Genomic DNA, 19238 nt, shown 5'->3' on the forward strand with positions numbered 1-19238 from the left:
TCACATACCTCTGTCGCAGCACACTGAAAGAAACCACTGTCTGGAGAAAAACAGTGAGAAAACATGAATTTAAAGAACTTAGAGAATTTAAATTATAAGTGGATTATGGAGAAAAATAGAAATTATTATCAACAAAATATCCCCAAACACAGGAAAGGAAAGCGTATAGAATAAGCTATCCTTATTAGATTAGTATTCAAATATTGTTACGGATATTCAAATGCATACATTAAGCAGTATTTTAATAGTGTAGCTACTATAAGGAAAGCTAATTAAACATTACCATTTATAACTAAATATCAAGTTTAGTAGCAGGAGCTATTAAATGCAAATTTAGGTAAGTGCAGTTTTTTCATGCATTTTGTGTAAAATGCTGGTATTTACCTTCATGCTGTAATAAAGCAGAAGAAGTAAAAGCAATTTTTCCCTCATTATTTACGTATTATATACATTTAAGTTTGAGACTTAAATGTATATATTTATGCATAAAAATATACAGAATATAGATGTCATTTAAAAAAGAAAAGGAAAAAAAGCAGACTTTTATAAACATGTCTTTGACAATTTTAACGACTGACACTTATTTGTAAAGATTTTCACCCACTCAAATTAAAAAATAATTAAATATCAATTTAATAAATTGGACTGAATTGACACTTTTGTCAGTATGGATATGACGGGGGGCGGCAGCTCAGGTTGAGCAGGCTGGGGACGAAGAGAGGCCAGAGGAGGATGCTAGGATAATAGGGTGAGATGGAGGCAGTTGACCCGCTGTGGCGACCTCTACAGGGAGCAGCTGAAAGAAGGAGAAGAAATAAGAAAAGGCGCTATTGTTTAAGCTCATAAATAGTGTAGGACAGCAGTTTTGGTTTCTGTAGTTTCTTGGGAACAGAATGAGCTTTTCCGTTTTGGCATGACTAAAATAAAATCACATCAAATATATCTTTGTTTTCCCCAGAAAAATGTCCATGCAGAAAAGTGAAAGGTACTAACTTGTGACGTTTTTTGGTTTACGAATGACGACATCTGCTGTGCCTCGCGCTGATTGGTCCTTCGCTAAACGAAAATGATATTAACCAAGATGGCGCCGGGCAAGAGAGAAAAGTGATGAGAGAATAGAACAACAAGCGACCAAACTCTATAACAGTTTGCATGTATTCGCTCTGCGCGATTATTTTATGCCACGCCTGTATTACTTTCACCCGGAAACTGTCAAACACGCGCGGAGAGGACGCTGCGACGCAGTTATTTTGCTAACTGTTTGTTAACCAGCTGCTAAAGTCGCTAGCCTACCTAACGTCTGCTAACGTTAACTGCGGAAGGCGAGTCAGGAGAAAGCAGGCAGGCGGTTCAAAGTAGGAGCCGACAAGTGAACCTGACTTTATTTTGGTTTGGAGACGTCTTTTAATAAGGTAGCACGTCTTTCATAGTTTGGAGCTCTGTCAGTTACAGCAGGGTGTTGCTAGGAAAGAAACGTTATACCTCTGATAAATAGAGGTGAAAAGACGAGGAAAGGCGTCATCTTTGCTGACTTGACGCCATGGCTCACTCTCCAATTCAGAGCGGACTGCCGGGGATTCAGGTAAATTGAAATTTTTTGTGTTGTGTTTTATTATCTGACATTCAGCTGCGAGCTAACTTGGTCACTTGGCATTTTCACTTCTTTTTTTTTTTTTTTTTCAAGTTTGCCAAATAACCGAAAGTAATGTGCATCCGAGTTACCGAGAATGTGCAACCTTTGCTTTCCAATAAATGCACCTGTCGTATTTGCCAAAGTCCAGCTAGATGAGTTTTGGAAAGAAAAAAAAAGAATGTCATTATCGAAAATGATTTTGTAATTCATCTGGCCGGTCAATTCATATAATGTTTATTGTAGTCGAGATCAGATCCAAGGTTAAAGATTGCATTTTGGACTGATTTCTGGAGTTTTAAAATGTAATTTATTTATCATATATACTGTTAAAATGAATGCTTATATTAAACATGAGTAAAGTTTCAAAGGGCTTAAATGTAGGGGGAAAAGGATGAACTGAGGGGCTACACCAAAGCACAGTTTAACATAAAGAACGATCAATGTGAACTGGAAATCCTGCAGAGCTCCAACAAGAGAATCCCAGAATAAAAACAAGCTGGAAAATTTAGTGGATTTGGAAAAGAGCAATAATAAGAGTAATAGGTCTGTTTAAAATAAGGAAAACCTGAGAAATTAATTCTCTTGGTATTTCTGAAGCTGAAGCTAGAGAATGTCTAGCCCTGTCCCAATAACTAAATATATAAAACCATACAGCATTATGTATTAATATAGTTGTAAAAGCTAACCCCATCAGCACTTAAGAATCTTACAATCTTCAGTGTAATATCAGAGGACAATAATTGTGGATTCGTTATGTCCTGAAAATCAGTTCATTAATTCATTACTATTTCTATTTAATGTTAAACTTTTTTTGGAAATTAGTTGTGTTAATTTATAACTTTATCTATCAAATGCACCGACCACTTTATGGTTATCATGCCACGTCCTGCTTAAGTAAAGTAGGCCACATTACAGTGCGTGTAAGAATGAAACTTGGCATGCATGATTGTCTGCAGGTAACTGATTGCACACAGTGAAACTCTATGAATTATTGGTTAATCATTTACATGTCCACAGACAACACAGGTTAAAAGGTAACATCAGATATGTGCCCATAGCTTTGCATGCAGTTGGGTGGCTGACATTGAGTCTTCGCCCCTGAGGGTGCGGCACTGTGGTGTGTGGATGACACTAGACTACACAGTTGTATAGAGCAGCTGGCAGAGCATTAAACACAAGGTTTTAGAGCGAGGTTCAGGCAGCTTTGGTTGTTGGAGTAAACCTGCTGACTGTGGATATGGCAAGTACATTCCCATGTGTCGTCTGTGGTCACAGTGCCTTTGTTGTTTTTCCACATTGTTTTTTCAGAGGTCAGCCTCAACGTTATGATTTTCACCTGGATGACTGATCACAGCAGTGTTATGATAGTATTTTGGTTGTTGTTTCTACTCTGCTTTGTTCTGCACTGCTTTGATTTATTTGTTTGTAAAGTTCCATTTCTATCAAATTCAGCAGCCTCACTCTTTGCCAGATTGCAGCTCTCAACTCATCTTCTAAAAAGGTTTAACCACTTTGCATTAGCACTTTTACAGGAAATTAGTATCTAGGAAACTCACAAGCAATATATTGTGTCAACTTAAGCCAAAGCTATGTGGTAAATTAAACATTAAAATCTTCCCAAAAAAAATCAAAGCTGCTGTAAAATATGTATAAATATTTTATTATAGTTTAGCTTTGTAGCGTTAGAGGGAGGTTGTTGTTTGTTTGTTTTTTTTCAATATTCTGTGCCATCTTTGCTATGAAAAGTAAGTCACTCCAAGCTCTGCTCAGGCTGTTTGGGTTAATGATTGCCATATATGAAGGGAAATTGAACTGCCTGGCTTGAAGACCATTATTGCTTTCCTGGTTCTCCATGGGGAAATAAGCCATTTAGCTCAGTCAATAATTCAGGGTGTAGTCCTTCAATTTATGCTTAGCCTTTGTGGTGCAAGGGTCATTAAGCTTTTGTCAGGTCTGTGTTATGCTGTCTTTTGATGTAAGTGTAGCTCAAAGCCACAAATTTGACTTGATAAGTTTTAAATATTTAATATAGAGTGACTTTTATCAAGTGTAATGAGATTACCCAATTGACTTGATAAAGTTAATCTGCATTCATATGTCAAGGCCAGTTTGTAAATCTAATGTTTGTATTTTTGGTAACAAAGGATTTGATGATGACTGGATTCAATGTATAATGTGTCATCACAGTATGGTAATTAGAGAGTTGTGAAATGTCAGAGGAAATTCAAAGGCTTGTTGTGGTGACAGCTGATTTTAAAACAAAAAAATGGGTGACTTCATCTAACCTTACACTCCAACTGTGTTGCCTAAAAGTTGAGAAGTATACTTTTGATGGACTTGTAACTGGATGGAAAGTCTACTATTGACCAACTGTCAGCTACAAAGGAGTGGGGGAGGAGGGAACCTTTTTCATGTGGACAGGGTTTTAAAAGCTAAACCAATCTTCTAAATTGGTATCACAGCCAAACGAAGCATGTTGTTATTGATCAGAATTGACTTTCCTAAACCCCCAACTCTTATTATTTTTTTTCTAACATGGAAAGCTTGTCATATCACTTGTCAATAAGGTGATACGTGCTTAACAGTGTTGATGATGTCTACATTGGATCTGTGCTGGATTAAGGAGGCTGTGTTTAACCTCTAAGTTGACACAAGAAAACACGAAGAGGATGTCTCTGTTTCTACTATTTAAGTGGAAACAATTCCCTGAACCTTCTGACAGTGTACTGCTAAACAAGCAGACTACCTCTTTATTGCAGATCTGTTTCATTGTAAAGTGTGCTCACAAGTCACTTTATTAAGTGTACCTTGCCAGTACTAGTTTGGACCCTTGTTGCTTTCAGAAGTGCCTTATTACTTCAAGGCATAGATTCAAAAAGGCGCTGGAGACATTCCTCTGGGATTTTGCTTGATATTGACATGACAGCATCACAGTAGAGTAAATGAATTGCTATGTTCAAGAAACCAGTTTTAGATGATTTGAGCTTGGTGCCATGGTGAATTATCTTACTGGAAGCACCAATATGAAGATGGCTACATTGTGGTCTAGGGCTGCCACAAACGATTATTTTGATAGTCGACTAGTCACCGATTATTTTTGCGATTAGTCGACTAATCAGATTATGCATCCATTGGACATAAAACGTACAACTTATTGCACCAGCAGAGCATCTGCTCTTATATAACTATCATTAGCTTAGAGCTTTAAGTGTTTAAGGTATGTGCTAACTAAAAATAAAGACAAGATGATAGTTTATTAAATTTTAATGAAATTTGCGGATTGTTTCAGTGAAGTTTAATAAACTCAGCCGTCTGCTCCTTGCTATCTAAACTATAACAGGACACCGGAGTATATTCTCGAGCATCTCACACTTCTGATGATCAGATGTCTGCTTGACGTTTATTTAGCTGTGTAAAAACTATAACTTTAATCTCAGCCAAACCGATTTACTCAGGAACAAATAAAACACTGAAAAAAGCCAAACAATAACATTTTTAAGTTATCTAAGTGACTTATATATCATGTTTAACCTGAGTAGCGAAAGATGGCGGTGGGTTTGAAAACGATTTGCTGGGAGTCCGGTGTTCTCACGGGCTCTAGTGAGTCTTGAACCCCGGCTAGCTATCGAGCTAGTGGGTAACAGACGTCTCCGAAAACGTCAGGGCGCTTTTGAAAATATGTGGTGTCTTGATAAACTGAGCAGATATTTGAGGTTTACACAGCTACATTCTCGCCTGAAAATATGTTAAATGTTTATTTTGTGACCCAGAAAGAATAATAAGAGTAATATTAAAACTAACTAGCTGCCGCCATTGTTGGAAACTGAGCAGGGCTGCAATGGGCCGCGCTGTGAATTCTGGGACACTTCTTCTTCGGGGTTTAACGTCAGCTGGCATCCTTGTACATGCAGTGCTGCCGTCTTCTGTTTCAGTCCGTTATTACACTCTTAAATCCTACTACTTATTCCTGCGTCTTTTGGGATCTTACAAAGCTTCAAATGACGTGTCGACTATTAAATTAGTTGTCGCCGATTTTGATAGTTGACGTAATCGTGACTAGTCGACTAATCGTGGCAGCCCTACTGTGGTCATAAAGGGATGGACATTATTAGTTACACTAATGGATAGGCTATGATTTTTAAACAATGCTCAGTTGGTATTAAGGGCCCTGAAGTATGCTAAGACTATGGCCTCCACATTATATAACCACCACCAGCCTGAATCACTGATACAAGGCAGGCTGGAGCCATGCTTTCATGTTGTTTTTACACCACATTCTGACCCTAAAATCTGAACATCACAGCAGATGTTAAGACTCATCAGACCAGGCAACATTTTTCCAATTTTCTCTTGCCCAATTTTTGTGAGCATGTGAGAATTGTAGCCTCATCTTCCTGGTTTTAGCTGACAAGAGTGACACCTGGTCTGGTCTTCTGCTGTGAATCTGAGTGTTTGTCTCTGTGTTAGCCCTGGCAACCTGGCTAACACTAACAACCTGGACAGGTTGTACCCTGCCTCTTACCCAGTGACAGCTGGGATAGGCTCCAGCCCATCCGCGACCATGTATTGAATAAGAAGATGATGGATGGATATTTATTTGTTAAACTTAAGATTTTACATTTTCTGACAAGGTTTGATGTTACTTTAAATGTCCTCTTTTTTTCTCTCTCAATGTCTTTTTTCTCTGTCAATCAGAATTTCAGAGCTGATCCAGAGGAGCTTTTCACCAAGTTGGAGAGGATAGGCAAAGGCTCTTTCGGTGAAGTCTTTAAAGGCATCGACAATCGAACTCAGAAAGTTGTGGCCATTAAAATTATTGATCTGGAGGAAGCGGAGGATGAAATAGAAGATATTCAGCAGGAAATCACAGTTCTCAGCCAGTGTGACAGTCCTTTCATCACCAAGTATTTTGGATCCTATCTCAAGGTAAGCTTTAATCTCAGGAAGAATATTGTTGCGTGAACTTGTAAAAGCTGAAGCTTGACATAATGGATTTGTTTGTAGTGTGTTCTTGTAAGCAAGTGATGGCAATTTAGGTAAATAAATAATGCAAATAGACAATGGAGGAAGTATTGTCTGTGAAATGGTGCAGATTAGTATAGAATAACTCAACTTGGCCTGGGATTACAGTAGTGTATGCCCTGTGGGCTGTTTACGGCAAAGTTTATAAGCCATATGTACATATGTAAAAGAGACATGATTATAATGTCAAACTGTTGAATTTCAGCTTTGGTGTTGGTGTTTTATTTGCAGATTAAAAAAAGAGAAGGAAAAAGTAAAAGCGTGGGTCTACTGTAGTAGCTGTATTTACAGCATCACTGAGACACTTTTTTGTAACTAGAATAGATTTTCACACTAAATGTGATAGAGTGGCTCTCAGAGCATTTACTGTGGTACTTAAGATGAGAAACGAGAGAAGTGGTCCATTAGCTCAAGTTATGTGACTGGCTGAAGGAGAGAATTGAGTCCAATGTGTTTCTAGTATGTAAATATGATGTGTATGTTGTGTCCATGGAGTTTCTAGACTGGTACTGCTATTTGCGTGAAAAAACCCCATATCATCTGCTTTCATCCATCATTGATCCCACATGCATCTCAGGGAACAGATAGCTTCTCATTTTAATCAGTCTAGTGGTCTGGAAGTCAGCAGCTGACGAACAGCAGCTCGTGCTTTATGCTGTACCATATAAACTAACGCCTTGGTATTCCCCCGGATAAGCTGGAGGAGGTGGCTGGGGAGAGGGAGGTCTGGGCCTCTTTGCTTAGGCTGCTGCCCCCGCGACCCGGCCCCGGATAAAGCGGATGAAGATGGATGGATGGATATAAACTAAGAAATCTGCCCACCTATTGTTGTTGTTTTAGGGACGTCTGCCTTTTTGAGTCGGATAAGTCGCACATAGGTTTAGGAGGGAGAAACGAGGATAATGTGTGTTTGTGTGCCTTGTTATAGATCAACTTGAAGTTAGTTGTTGTTGTCTGGTCAGCATTTTAACATCTGCTTATTATAGTGGGCAGGAGAAGCAGAAGTGGTTCTGACACTCAGCTGTTGCAACTTGCATCAAAAATGGTACTCTAATCGTTTTATAACCAGTGTTAATTAGACCTCCTCAGTATATTATTAAATTTTGGTGTCCAGTACATGAACTTTTATAAAACCACTTAGGAATAAGAAATGCACTAATCCAATGTTAGGATTGAATATTAGTGCGAACCTGGCTTGAAAAACTGGATTGCATATCACATGCTACTAGGGCTGCCACGATTTGTCGACTAGTCACGATTACGTCGACTATCAAAATCGTCGACGACTGATTTAATAGTCGACGCGTCGTTTGAAGCTTTGTAAGATCACAAAAGACGCAGGAATAAGTGGCAGGATTTAAGAGTGTAATAACGGACTGAAACAGAAGATGGCAGCATTGCATGTACAAGGATGTCAGCTACCGTTAAACCCCGAAGAAGAAGAAGCAGCTGTGTCCCAGAATTCATAGCGCGGCCCAGCGCAGTTTCCAACAATGGCGGCAGCTAGTTAGTTTTAATGTTACTCTTATTATTCTTTCTGGGTCACAAAATAAACGTTTAAGAGAACACCGGACTCCCCGCAAATCATTTTCAAACCCACCGCCGTCTTTCGCTACTCAGGTTAAATATATATGAGTCACTTAGATAACTTAAAATGTTATTGTTTGGCTTTTTTTTTTAGTATTTTATTTGTTCCTGAGTAAATCAGTTTGTCTGAGATTAAAGTTATAGTTTTTACACAGCTGAATAAACGTCAAGCAGACAACTGATTATCAGAAGTGTGAGATGCTCCAGAATATACTCCAGTGTCCTGTTATATTTTAGATAGCAAGGAGTTTATTAAACTTCACCGAAACAATCCGCAAATTTCATTAAAATTTAATAAACTATCATCTTGTCTTTATTTTTAGTTAGCACAGACCTTAAACACTTAAAGCTGTAAGCTAATGATAGTTATATAAGAGCAGATGCTGCTGGTGCAATAAGCTGTAGTTTTGCGTCCAATGGATGATGATCTGATTAGTCGACTAATCGCAAAAATAATCGGTGACTAGTCGACTATCAAAATAATCGTTTGTGGCAGCCCTACATGCTACACATCATCAGTGGTTTGTTTGCTAGCAGAAGATTTGAAGAAGCTGACAGCAGTTTAAAGTGTTTCAGTCTAGCTCCACCGGCAGCCTTCATCTCTAAGTTTAGAAATGTTTTTAATTTAACTGCAGTCAGGTGCATCGACGGAACTGAAAAACTAACAGCCATGCTTTTTCTCTCTCACTCGCACATATCGTGAAACAAAAATCAAATGTCTGGCACCGCAGGAGGTGAAGCGCTTATTCCTAGAAGTGGATCGTGCAGCATAAGCTTTTACTTTATGTGTGATGTGAGGAGCTGTAAAAGGAAGTAGTTAGTCAGAGGAAAGGAAACTAGTGACTTTAATGACTGAGTGCAAATAAAATAGGTAAAACATGAATTTATGTTAATATATATTTTCATTTTTTTATTTTGTCACTTTGGTCCAATGTCATTTATTATTTTGCTTCTAAATACCAGTCCTGTAAAATTTATACTCTTGAAGGTGTTTATTTCCTTTACATTAGAAAGTTAGGAAGACAGTGTTGCCCTCCACATAAAGACTAATTCCCTGACTCTTTCTCACTGAGAGAAATACAGATTATTTATTTAACACTGGTATCAGATTGGTCTGATACCAGATCGAGTCTCTGTATAGGATCAGAACTGGAAAAAGTTGGATTGTTGCATCTGTATTAGAAATAACACAAGAACTGGTAATAAACCAAGGTGTTCCTTACAGTATTGATCTGATGATGGGTGTGGTTGTAAAGCTAAAAAACCCCCACAAAAAACAATGAGCTTCTGACACTGAAGTTTGTGTATGGCAAAGTAAAATCAAAAGAAATGAGAAGAAGTCAGAAAAATGACCATCCTCTGAATGCAAATAAAAGAAAGTCCAGATATTGGTGTGTGGCTGCGTTGGTGGGTGTTGGTTTCCATCTGTGAGGCAGCAGCACCAACTGAGAAAACATCTGCTGATGTATAATATTATGCAGATTGCATGCACTTGTAAGTGTAAGCAAGATGAAATGACATTCGCAGGGTCCTGTAGTTATAATTTGACTTTTCACTGTACAGCTGATGTACCGTCACAGGTTGTTATGAGATAGAAAACGTATTTGTTTCTTTCCATGTTCAAAATCCAGCCATTATGAGAGTTGTCACAATAACAGCCAGTGAGTTGTGTATCATAAAATTTCAAATCATAAAATTTGAAAGTTTGTGTCATAATTAGGGTGTAATTTTAATTATCTTGGTCTATCTATATAGTGGTTCAATAAACCAAAACTAGGTTTTCTTGAATCTCAATAACACAGTTCCAATTATTACATTTAATTCTGTGTGATGTTGTTTCCTAGAAGTCTTGAACAATATGAAGCGCAAAGGCACACCAAATTTATTTTTAAAACCCCTCAAAACAAAACAAACAGTGAGAGTACTAATATCAGAATGAGCTGAAAGGTCTCTCACTTATAAAAAAACAAACAAACAAACAATCAAAAAACTAAAGTTGATTGATCTTCCACTATTTGTACCTCTGAAGATGTGGCATATAGTGTACAGTAGTGGAACAGTTATTAAAATGGTTATTTATCATTCACTTATTTAACATGATTTTTTTTCCCACCACAAAACACCCCATGACATAACTAGTACCCACAACTATTCCCGTTATTAGAAACCTGAATGAGTACTGTTTTCTGTCTCTACCATAACTTTAAACACTGTCCAATGGATTTGTCTATTTTTCAGGGTACAAAATTATGGATTATTATGGAATATTTGGGTGGAGGATCAGCCCTTGATTTGGTAAGTTGTTATGAATTGCGATCTGAAGATAATCTAGACTTAAAGTGTTTGTTTGTATGTAAGGCCATTATGACAGTTGTCACAATAACAGCCAGAGTCAAGAGTTTATCCATTCTCCTAGATGGAGCCGGGTCTACTCGATGAAACACAGATCGCCACCATCCTAAGGGAAATCCTGAAAGGTCTTGAGTATCTGCACTCTGAAAAGAAAATACATAGAGATATCAAAGGTCAGTCTGGTACATACATCGCCTTTGTTTTAAAAAATATATTTAGAGAGCAAGCCCTTTATCATCTTGCTAATATTGAAGTGAGACTTTAATCTTTTTGTGTCATTCTTTGCTAGGAAATTACTTACAAAAGCTTGCATTTCACAACTTCCAGCATCTGTTATGTCTTTTTTTTTTGTCTAAGTGTTGAGCCATAATTATATTTACACACAAGCCATATCACTAATATCTGTCCATGTCTTACACTTAGTTGAAATCCTGTTCAGCCCTGTAATATTCAACTTCTACACCATCATAGATAATATTTGTCTTACAGTAGTGATGGGTGATGGAGGAGGCCATTTCATTTAACATTTCTACAGGTGTAAGTTAATGTGGCTGAAAATAGTGTCAGAATTTTTTTTCTCTAGAGTGTTTTTTTTTAGTTCCTGTGGTAACTAAAAGGTATGGTTCTACCAATAGGTCTTTGACATTATGTGATGCATCTCACTAGCTTTTTATTTTTCTCACTGCTGTTTCAGCTGCCAACGTGTTGCTGTCAGAACAGGGTGACGTGAAGCTTGCAGACTTTGGAGTAGCGGGCCAGTTGACAGATACACAGATAAAAAGAAACACATTTGTTGGAACTCCCTTCTGGATGGCACCTGAAGTCATAAAGCAATCGGCCTATGATTCAAAGGTTAGCATTATCTTATATTGTGTGTTATCACGGTCACATTTAAACTTAAAAACAGCTGTCCCAGCAAAATCTTTGTCATAACTTTGTGTTCTTTTTAAAAAAAAAAATTCGAGATCAATATTTTGCTTTAAAACAAGTTTGTACAATTAGTCATGAATGTATACTGTTTCATATAAAATTGTTCCCAATTTGTTTTTCATGTTAGTGCTTTGTTGACCTTTGTTTTTTTTTTTTTTTTGTCAGCATTGCTTAAGATGAGTATTCTTGACTAAAAATGACCCATATTATTATTTTTTTTTTTTTTATGACCACAACATGAGTCAGTGTGGCTTGTCTACTCAGCTGCTATGTCACAGTCTTGTTTTTGCACAGTTTCCTCAAATACACCCTTGTTACTTAAGTCAGTCAATGTGAGTGTCATGTCATGGAGCTTGCTGTCAAAATGTTTGTGTTCTGCTATTTTAAAAACCAGGCATTTGGTTGCAAATGTTTTCCTTTTTTTAGGCAGACATCTGGTCATTAGGGATAACAGCAATAGAACTGGCTAAAGGAGAGCCTCCCCACTCTGAGCTTCATCCGATGAAAGTTTTATTCCTCATCCCAAAGAACAATCCGCCAACACTGGAAGGAAACTACAGTAAACCACTTAAAGAATTTGTTGAAGCCTGTTTAAATAAGGAGGCTAGCTTTGTAAGTGTTAAGAAAAAAAAAGTTCATTTTTTGAGTTTAAGTTGTATTTTTAAGCTTGAAAATGAAAAGAAGAAGAGGAAATCCACTCTATTAATTGCTCAATTTTTTTTTTTTTTAATGTTTTCTCTATAGAGGCCAACTGCCAAAGAGTTGTTAAAACATAGGTATATTGTAAGGCATGCCAAAAAGACGACCTACCTGACGGAGCTGATTGACAGATACAAGAGATGGAAGTCAGAACAGTCTCGGGATGAATCTGGCTCCGAATCTGATGAGTAAGTTATCTAAACCAACCTTATTCAGTTCAGTGTTGGGGTGCAGGTGTAAAGTCTATCAACTGTAGTCCACTGATGTTCCTAAAACCCTGCTTGATTGTAGGGAACAAGATGGCCAGGCATCTGGAGGTGATGATGCTAGTAATGATAAATGGATTTTCAACACCATCAAGGAAAAGGATCTGGAAAACGATTTGAAAAATGATTTGAAAAATGACCTGACAAATGACCCTAAAAAGGACCTGAAAAAGGACTTGAAAAAGGTCCAGAATGGAGCAGCACGGCCTGCTGAGTTGGAAAGGAATCGGGTAAGGAATGGGCTCTTTCAAAAGGCCTTATTCAAGGTTCCTATTTGGTTTTTCAAATTAAAGTATTTTGTTTTTTCCAGGTGGAGGAGAATCCAAAGAGGCCTTTGTCACAAAGCTTATCAACAATCTTTTCTCCAGTTTTTTCAGAGGTACAAGCATCGCTTTCTTGTCCCATATTAAAATATTCATCATTGATGAATACATAAGTAATTGGTACTCAACTGGTCACACCAACTTAAGGTGTACCCAGCAGGATTTTACTAACAATGGAAGTATATGTTTATGTTGAAGGGCCTCAGCCTATAGCAGCATTCAGGATGTCATAGGAAGGACTATATACTGTAAATACTGTAAACAGTGCAAATTAATCTTAGTTGAACAGACACTTACAGAGCAGAGGAAGAAGCAGGTGAGAGAAACTTAAGTGCCCAGTCACACAGGCCTGGTGACCATCTGGCATCACAAGTCATTAAAGAAAGATATGCATTTCCCACCCAGGTGGAGAGTAGTTGCTCGAGGTAGCACACATGCACTAGTGTGAAAAGAAGTTTATGGTGTGTACCTAAAACCTTCTTGTGGTTGCTTTGGTCGCTAGCAGATTGTCCTGGCTATAAAATAGCCTTGAAAGTAAGCCAAACAGAGGTTCCCAGGTGGTTGCCAACTGGTCTCTAGGCCTGTGTGATTATGGCCACACACACAGCAGAAAGGTGACACCAGACAATGTGAGGCATGTTCTGTCATTTCAGCCTCATTAAATCCTGTAACGTAACACCCTCCTGCAGGATTATGTACACATATTGCTGTGTTTATTTTTACCTCTAACCAGAACAACAGTGAGTTAAAAAAACAACAACTAACTAACCATTTCCCCCTTGAATGTAATGTTTTAAGTAGTAAAGCAGTAAATTTCCTGCCTGTGCTGCTCCCTTTGCATTCATTCTAGCTTGCTGAACCACCGCTGTTCTCTCTGTCAGTTTTTTTTAGAGTCAGCAGAGTTTACAAACGGCAACTGATCCTACACAGTGTACCTTTAAGTTTATGTTCCATTTTATGTTAGAGGCTGCAGTTTTCTTTAGAATTAGGCAGTTCACATTATGTCATCTAAAAGCTGTCACTTTCACAGTTGAAACAGAAAGGCGAGACAAGTAATGGCAAGCCAGAAGCTGCAGAGGAGCTGCGAAAGGCCATTGTTCAGGCAGAAGAAAAATACCCAGGAATCTGTGACTCCCTGGTGGCTGAACTAGTGCAGAGACTTCAGAGGCAAGTGAAGTTCACACCAGTAACTTTTAACTTTTTCCTCCATTTAGTAGGTTGTGAATTTGCATAATTACTTCCTGAATGGATTTCATATTAAAGCAGACTGTGTGGCAGGATGTAAGCCTAAGGGGGCAGCTTAATTGTAAACCAACTGGTTTCCAATGACAAAGGGAAAAGCTTTAATTCAATTTGGCTGGAAAATATGCACTTTTTTGAATACACTTATTGGTATAGTCACTTGCACTGATGCATCAAAAGCACTATTTTGTACAAAGTTTTCCATGAGACAGCAGTTTCTGTTGGGATCATGGAGTCATCTGATCATATTGATGTACAGTAAACAATGTTGACAGCACTTTAAAAGGATTTCACTCATTTCTAAATACTACTGAGAGTCTATAGCTATGCTAGTTCCTCTATGAGGATGTCTGCACTTTAACAGATTGGTAAAGTGTTTACAATGGTCACTGTCTAGATTTAAGATTTTAGCTTAAACAAGATTTCATTTAACTGTGATATGTCTGAGACTGACTGGAGTATGATTGACTTACAGCCAGAAACGTACAAAAAACCAGTCTACTGAGGTAGAATAATACAGAGAAAACCCCATCAATTAGATGACCCCTGCCTAACGCAAGCACTTTAGCGAAAGTGGGAAGTCCTTTTTAACAGGAAGAGACCTCCAACAGAACCAGGCTCAGGAAGGGGCAAGAAATTCCAATAACCTCAATTCTATTTTTCATGTAGCATCAGACTTTCCATGCTTCAGTGAGCATGGTACAAGCACATGTTAAGTGTGAGGATGTATTACTGAAGCCCAGAAAATCAGAGCTGAGGAGTCTTAAATGGTGACTTTTCAGAGAGGAAACCCAAGCCTCTCAATCTTGTTATGCAGGAATAATAGCAAGTATATGTGTTTAATCCATCTGCAATTTGTTTTTGTGTAATGTTTTGTCTCAACTTAACCCAAGGCTGGTAAATATTGACCTTTATTTATTTCTTTTCAGGTTTTCTGTGCCACATGCAGCCCCCACTCACTGAGATGAGCCAAGTCCAGTTGTGCTCCACTTTTCCACCCTGGTGGTAGCAGTCAGATCTTTTCCTCTGACCTCCACAGCCAGAATGAAGTCTCCCAGGAAGGTCTCCATCACTTATTTGCCTGAAGCAAATCCTGGCCTACTTAATGTCTGTTTATATGCTAGCACAGCATCAGAGGTTCCTATTCAAGACAGTCAGTGGCCACTCAGTTAGCTGCCACCTGCTGTAAGATTCCCCTTCTCGATACCTCCTTCTCAATTGTTTTATTTTAAGAGCACATTAGCTGTCTTTCTGGAAGGACTTTAAGTTTTGATTTTGGTGTGTTTGTGGCTTTTTCCCATATAGGTTTACAGTCGGCATCCTTATGGAGAAAATAACTTGCTTAATTAATTGTGTGCATGTGGCTGTGTGAAAGATCCTGTGAAATGTTCAGTGAAGCGTGACGAGTGGGTTTGAAGCATTCTATTGAAAACTCAGGTATCCCGCTTTTAGTGGATTGGGTCTACTGGGAGATGGAAAGAGCTCTGCAGGGTGGTTGTACAGACTTGTAAATAGGCTGATTTCTACAGTTTCTTGAGAGGTTAATGGTGCATTTGGAACCACTGTGTACAAATGGCCAAATGCAAAGTGTAGATAATGGCTGTGAGGTGAATATTTTTGAGAGACTTAAGAGGCCACAAGTGAGATTGCCTTGCCTTTGTACTTTATTCTTTTGTATATCTGTCTTTGATTTCTCTCTGTTTAGTTGGAAACTTTTTAAGTACTCATCCAGTGAATGAAAGTGGCTGCCCTCTATCATGGTTTACTATTGATTTGTTTGTGTATATTTCTTGATTCTCTTTGATTTCACACTCTTTAGTGTGGCTGTAATAATGTTGGAGAATGTCTGAAAAAGAGAGAAATGGCTGGTTTATTGAAGCCCCAGCAGTTTTAAACACTGGATGCTCCGTTTCCAGCCCCAATTCCACAAAGCTTCGAGTTGTGTTGGTTTGTTGGACTCTGCCTCATCCCGCTTTTTTTGTTGTTTTTTTGTTTGTTTCTGTGTTTGTTTGTTTGTTTGTTTTTTCAGCATTTGATTGATAAACTGAGGTTTCGTCCATTCATTCCATTAACAGGGCAGTGCCATCGTCTGAGTTTAAATCAGCAGACTCTCTTAGTCTTCCTAGGAGCTGCAGCGGTACTATCCTCCTCAGTGTACCTACAGCTTTAATTGCACTTCAAGTATAAATGCCTTTGACTATAAAAAAAAGTAGCCATAAAACAGTAGCATGAGACTTACGGTATTTTGCAGGTATTCACTCTACCATCTGGGACGAACAGAAGTCCGCCACAAGTCTCACAGCTTGGACTTTGGAGTTGGTCATGCAGTGTAATAATTGCCTGGCTGTATCATTTTGATTTTTAACTTTGTGATAAGTGTGCTAGTTTTCTAGACTCCTTACAGCATAGATGACACTGCTCTCAGATGTATATATTAACATAAAGCCAAGCAGTGTTCAGAGACCAGTGGCACTGCTGCTACGTTTGACTCTAGCTTAAAAGGAATGTGCATGGTAGTATAAAGCCTAATGGTTGGCCTGAGTAGTATGCGTTGTAGCATACTCCTACAGGACTGAAGGAATGTTGAGCCCTAAACAGAGTCAGATCAGCCTTATAGTATTTGTGATGAATGGGATGAATAGTATCAGCTTTAAAGTGTTGGATCTGTTGCTTTTGTTGTGACTTGTCCTCTGTTTCTAAATTCAGTGATGTTTTATTGATGAATGACAAAAAGATCAAAATCATTTCTTTTTTTCATAAAAGAAGGTGCACATGAGCAAAATTACCCTGTATGTAGGTTGTCTTAAACCTTTTTTTAATATATAATCTTTGGGGTTTAAGAATCATTTTTTGCCGATATAATGTATACAATACACACGAGAAGTTAAAGGAATAGGTTGACATTCTGGGAAATACTTATTTTATTTGTAGTGGAGAAAGGAGAAGAATAAAATCAGTTAATGTGTCCTTTTTATTAGGTATACAGTGCAGTCTGACCTTAAAATCTACTTTTGTAATACTGCACTGCAATGTTATTTTGACAATATTTTTGCAACTCATCAGTTTTCATCAGTTAGACCGCATCTGTTTACAAATGTTATTAGAGAAGAAGAGAATAAAATTCAGTCCAGGATACATTACCTTTTTAATTTCACCGAAAAAGTGAAAATGTAATTGGAGGAATGTACCTTTATTGCACGACACACAGTTTCCATTGTACTTCTATAACATAAGCCTCCTATTAAAGGTAATCTGCCGATCTTAGATTTTACATCACAATTGTGAGCATCATAAAGAGACGGCATTTGTATTCGACTGATTTATACTGCAGATGGGTTCCTAATAAAGTGGTCACTGAGTGCTTAAGTTAACAGGAACACAAAGTATTTCCTGTATGTCAGCCTTGTTCTTTTAAACAAACCATTTCATAGTTCCTTTCTGCTTCCTGTTGTACTTCTGGTGGGAAATGGACTAAAATGAGGGCAGTTGAAATGCTGATCAGATGAATAAGTAGAAGCTGGTTAACCGAGCGACTGCACGTAATGAGTCTGCTCTTCATTCAAACAAATGTGCCATTTATGCCCCAATCTGCACCTTTAACGTGATCCAGTGTGGCTCTTCTCTTTTTGTGTTGCGCTGTTGCTTTTTAAAGATGTTACTCAGTGTTATGGAGTTTTCTTCTTCTTCTTTTGTGTGTTGTTTGGCAATAAAGCAGTGTGATCGGCAGGAGTCATCTCTCAGCACAAGTAGGCATATATGCTTAAACTATTTTTATAACCCCAAAGAGCAGTATTATGTAATAGAAGGAGTAAAGCTGGATTCTGTGATGTGTTCGAATTTCAGTTAACACTGGATAGCAATCATTTAAAATGTACATTTCAGTTTGAATGATTTTTTTTTTTTTTGACAAGTTTCCAGTCCAGTATGTGTTGTTGCTCATTCAGGACAGTGCTGTTGGATTTCTTGGAATTAGTCAAATGTTTAATAAATAAATAAAAATTAAGTGGAAAGTTGAATAGGTTTGCTTTTTACATTTTCCTGACTCAGACTGTAGTGCCTCTTGGAAATATCACCCTTCTTGCTGCTTGCGGTTATGTGATCGAATTTCCTTTTTAAGTTTTGTATAATAACCCACACATTTCAAAGTCCACATATTCAAAATCAAGAGATGAAATGTATGGCTACTGCATAAAGGTTTTCAGTTGATGCAGTATGCATTTCGCACAATTGAATGCTGCACGTAGATCAAAGCAAGTATGTTTGTTTGTTTTTGTTTTCAGTTTGAATTTTAAACATAAGAAATGATACTGAAATTTTCTTTGCAACATTATCAGAACGGAGACGATGATTCATCTTCGGACTGTATAGGGATATAGAGAAACCAGTCAAACACATTTCTGAATAAAACATTCCTTAAACTTCATGTTGTGCAACTGGTGCTTTGTTGTTTTTGTCTAATTAATCTTCTCTTATCATGTATTATCACACCTATTAGCTCTGGGTAAAAATCCATATGAAATTCATAGCTCAGTGATTTAAGCGGAGAACAGAATGTGTTGCATGTGAGGAATTTAAGTCATTTGGATTTGGTTTATCTCTTGATGTGTACTTGATGAAAGGTTGTCATTTTATGTCAGGGTTGTCCAACTCCAGGCCTCTAGGTCTGGTGTCCTGTAGGTCTTAGATCTCACCATGGGCCAACACATCTGAACCAAATGATTAATTCATTACCAGGCCTCTAGTGAACTACAAGGCATGTTGAGGAGGTAATTTAGCCATTTGAATCAGCTGTGTTGATCAAGGACGCACCTAAAACCTGCAGGACACCGGTCCTTGAGGCCTGGAGTTCGACACCTGCCTCGTATGTTGATATGCAAATGTGTTGTTTTACCTGCAGGTAGAGCCCATGAGCCATAACAATAGTAAAGACACTGCTTTAACCAGAACTTTCAGATTTATTATTAAAAAGCATAATTAATTATTAATTTTTAAGGTGTGTTAGTGTGTCAGTAGTTGGACGAGTGAATGCAAAGCATGTTGTGTACTGTGAAATAAATGGAAAAATGAAGCCAACCAAACTAATGATAGTTGGGTGAAATGTGAGGGCTCAAAGACTGAGATAGCCAGCTCTTAAATGCTCCAGGGAGGTTGGCCAAGTGCTCCCAGCTGCGCTGATTAACACCA

The 19238-nt window shown here is 38.0% G+C and overlaps 1 protein-coding gene across 1 annotated transcript; it reads left to right on the forward strand.

Moving 5' to 3' along the window:
• The first annotated feature begins 1081 nt into the window (after positions 1-1081).
• On the forward strand, positions 1082-18477 carry stk24a (serine/threonine kinase 24a (STE20 homolog, yeast)). The gene is made up of 11 exons (XM_004557790.5): positions 1082-1582; positions 6329-6559; positions 10481-10537; positions 10659-10767; positions 11289-11446; positions 11951-12136; positions 12269-12411; positions 12515-12719; positions 12800-12868; positions 13843-13979; positions 14984-18477. Exons 1-11 carry the CDS (start codon positions 1541-1543, stop codon positions 15015-15017), a joined length of 1371 nt encoding a protein of 456 aa, XP_004557847.1. The 5' UTR covers positions 1082-1540; the 3' UTR covers positions 15018-18477.
• Positions 18478-19238: the final 761 nt, after the last annotated feature.

The sequence above is a fragment of the Maylandia zebra genome, linkage group LG16 (genome assembly GCF_041146795.1).
Source record: "Maylandia zebra isolate NMK-2024a linkage group LG16, Mzebra_GT3a, whole genome shotgun sequence".
NCBI lineage: Eukaryota > Metazoa > Chordata > Actinopteri > Cichliformes > Cichlidae > Maylandia > Maylandia zebra.

Coding starts and splice junctions, on each gene's coding strand:
- stk24a (XM_004557790.5), top strand. CDS start 1,541: ATGGCTCACTCTCCAATTCAGAGCGGACTGCCGGGGATTCAG. Junction 6,560..10,480: donor ATTTTGGATCCTATCTCAAG/GTAAGCTTTAAT, acceptor TCTATTTTTCAG/GGTACAAAATTATGGATTAT. Junction 12,869..13,842: donor TTTCTCCAGTTTTTTCAGAG/GTACAAGCATCG, acceptor TCACTTTCACAG/TTGAAACAGAAAGGCGAGAC.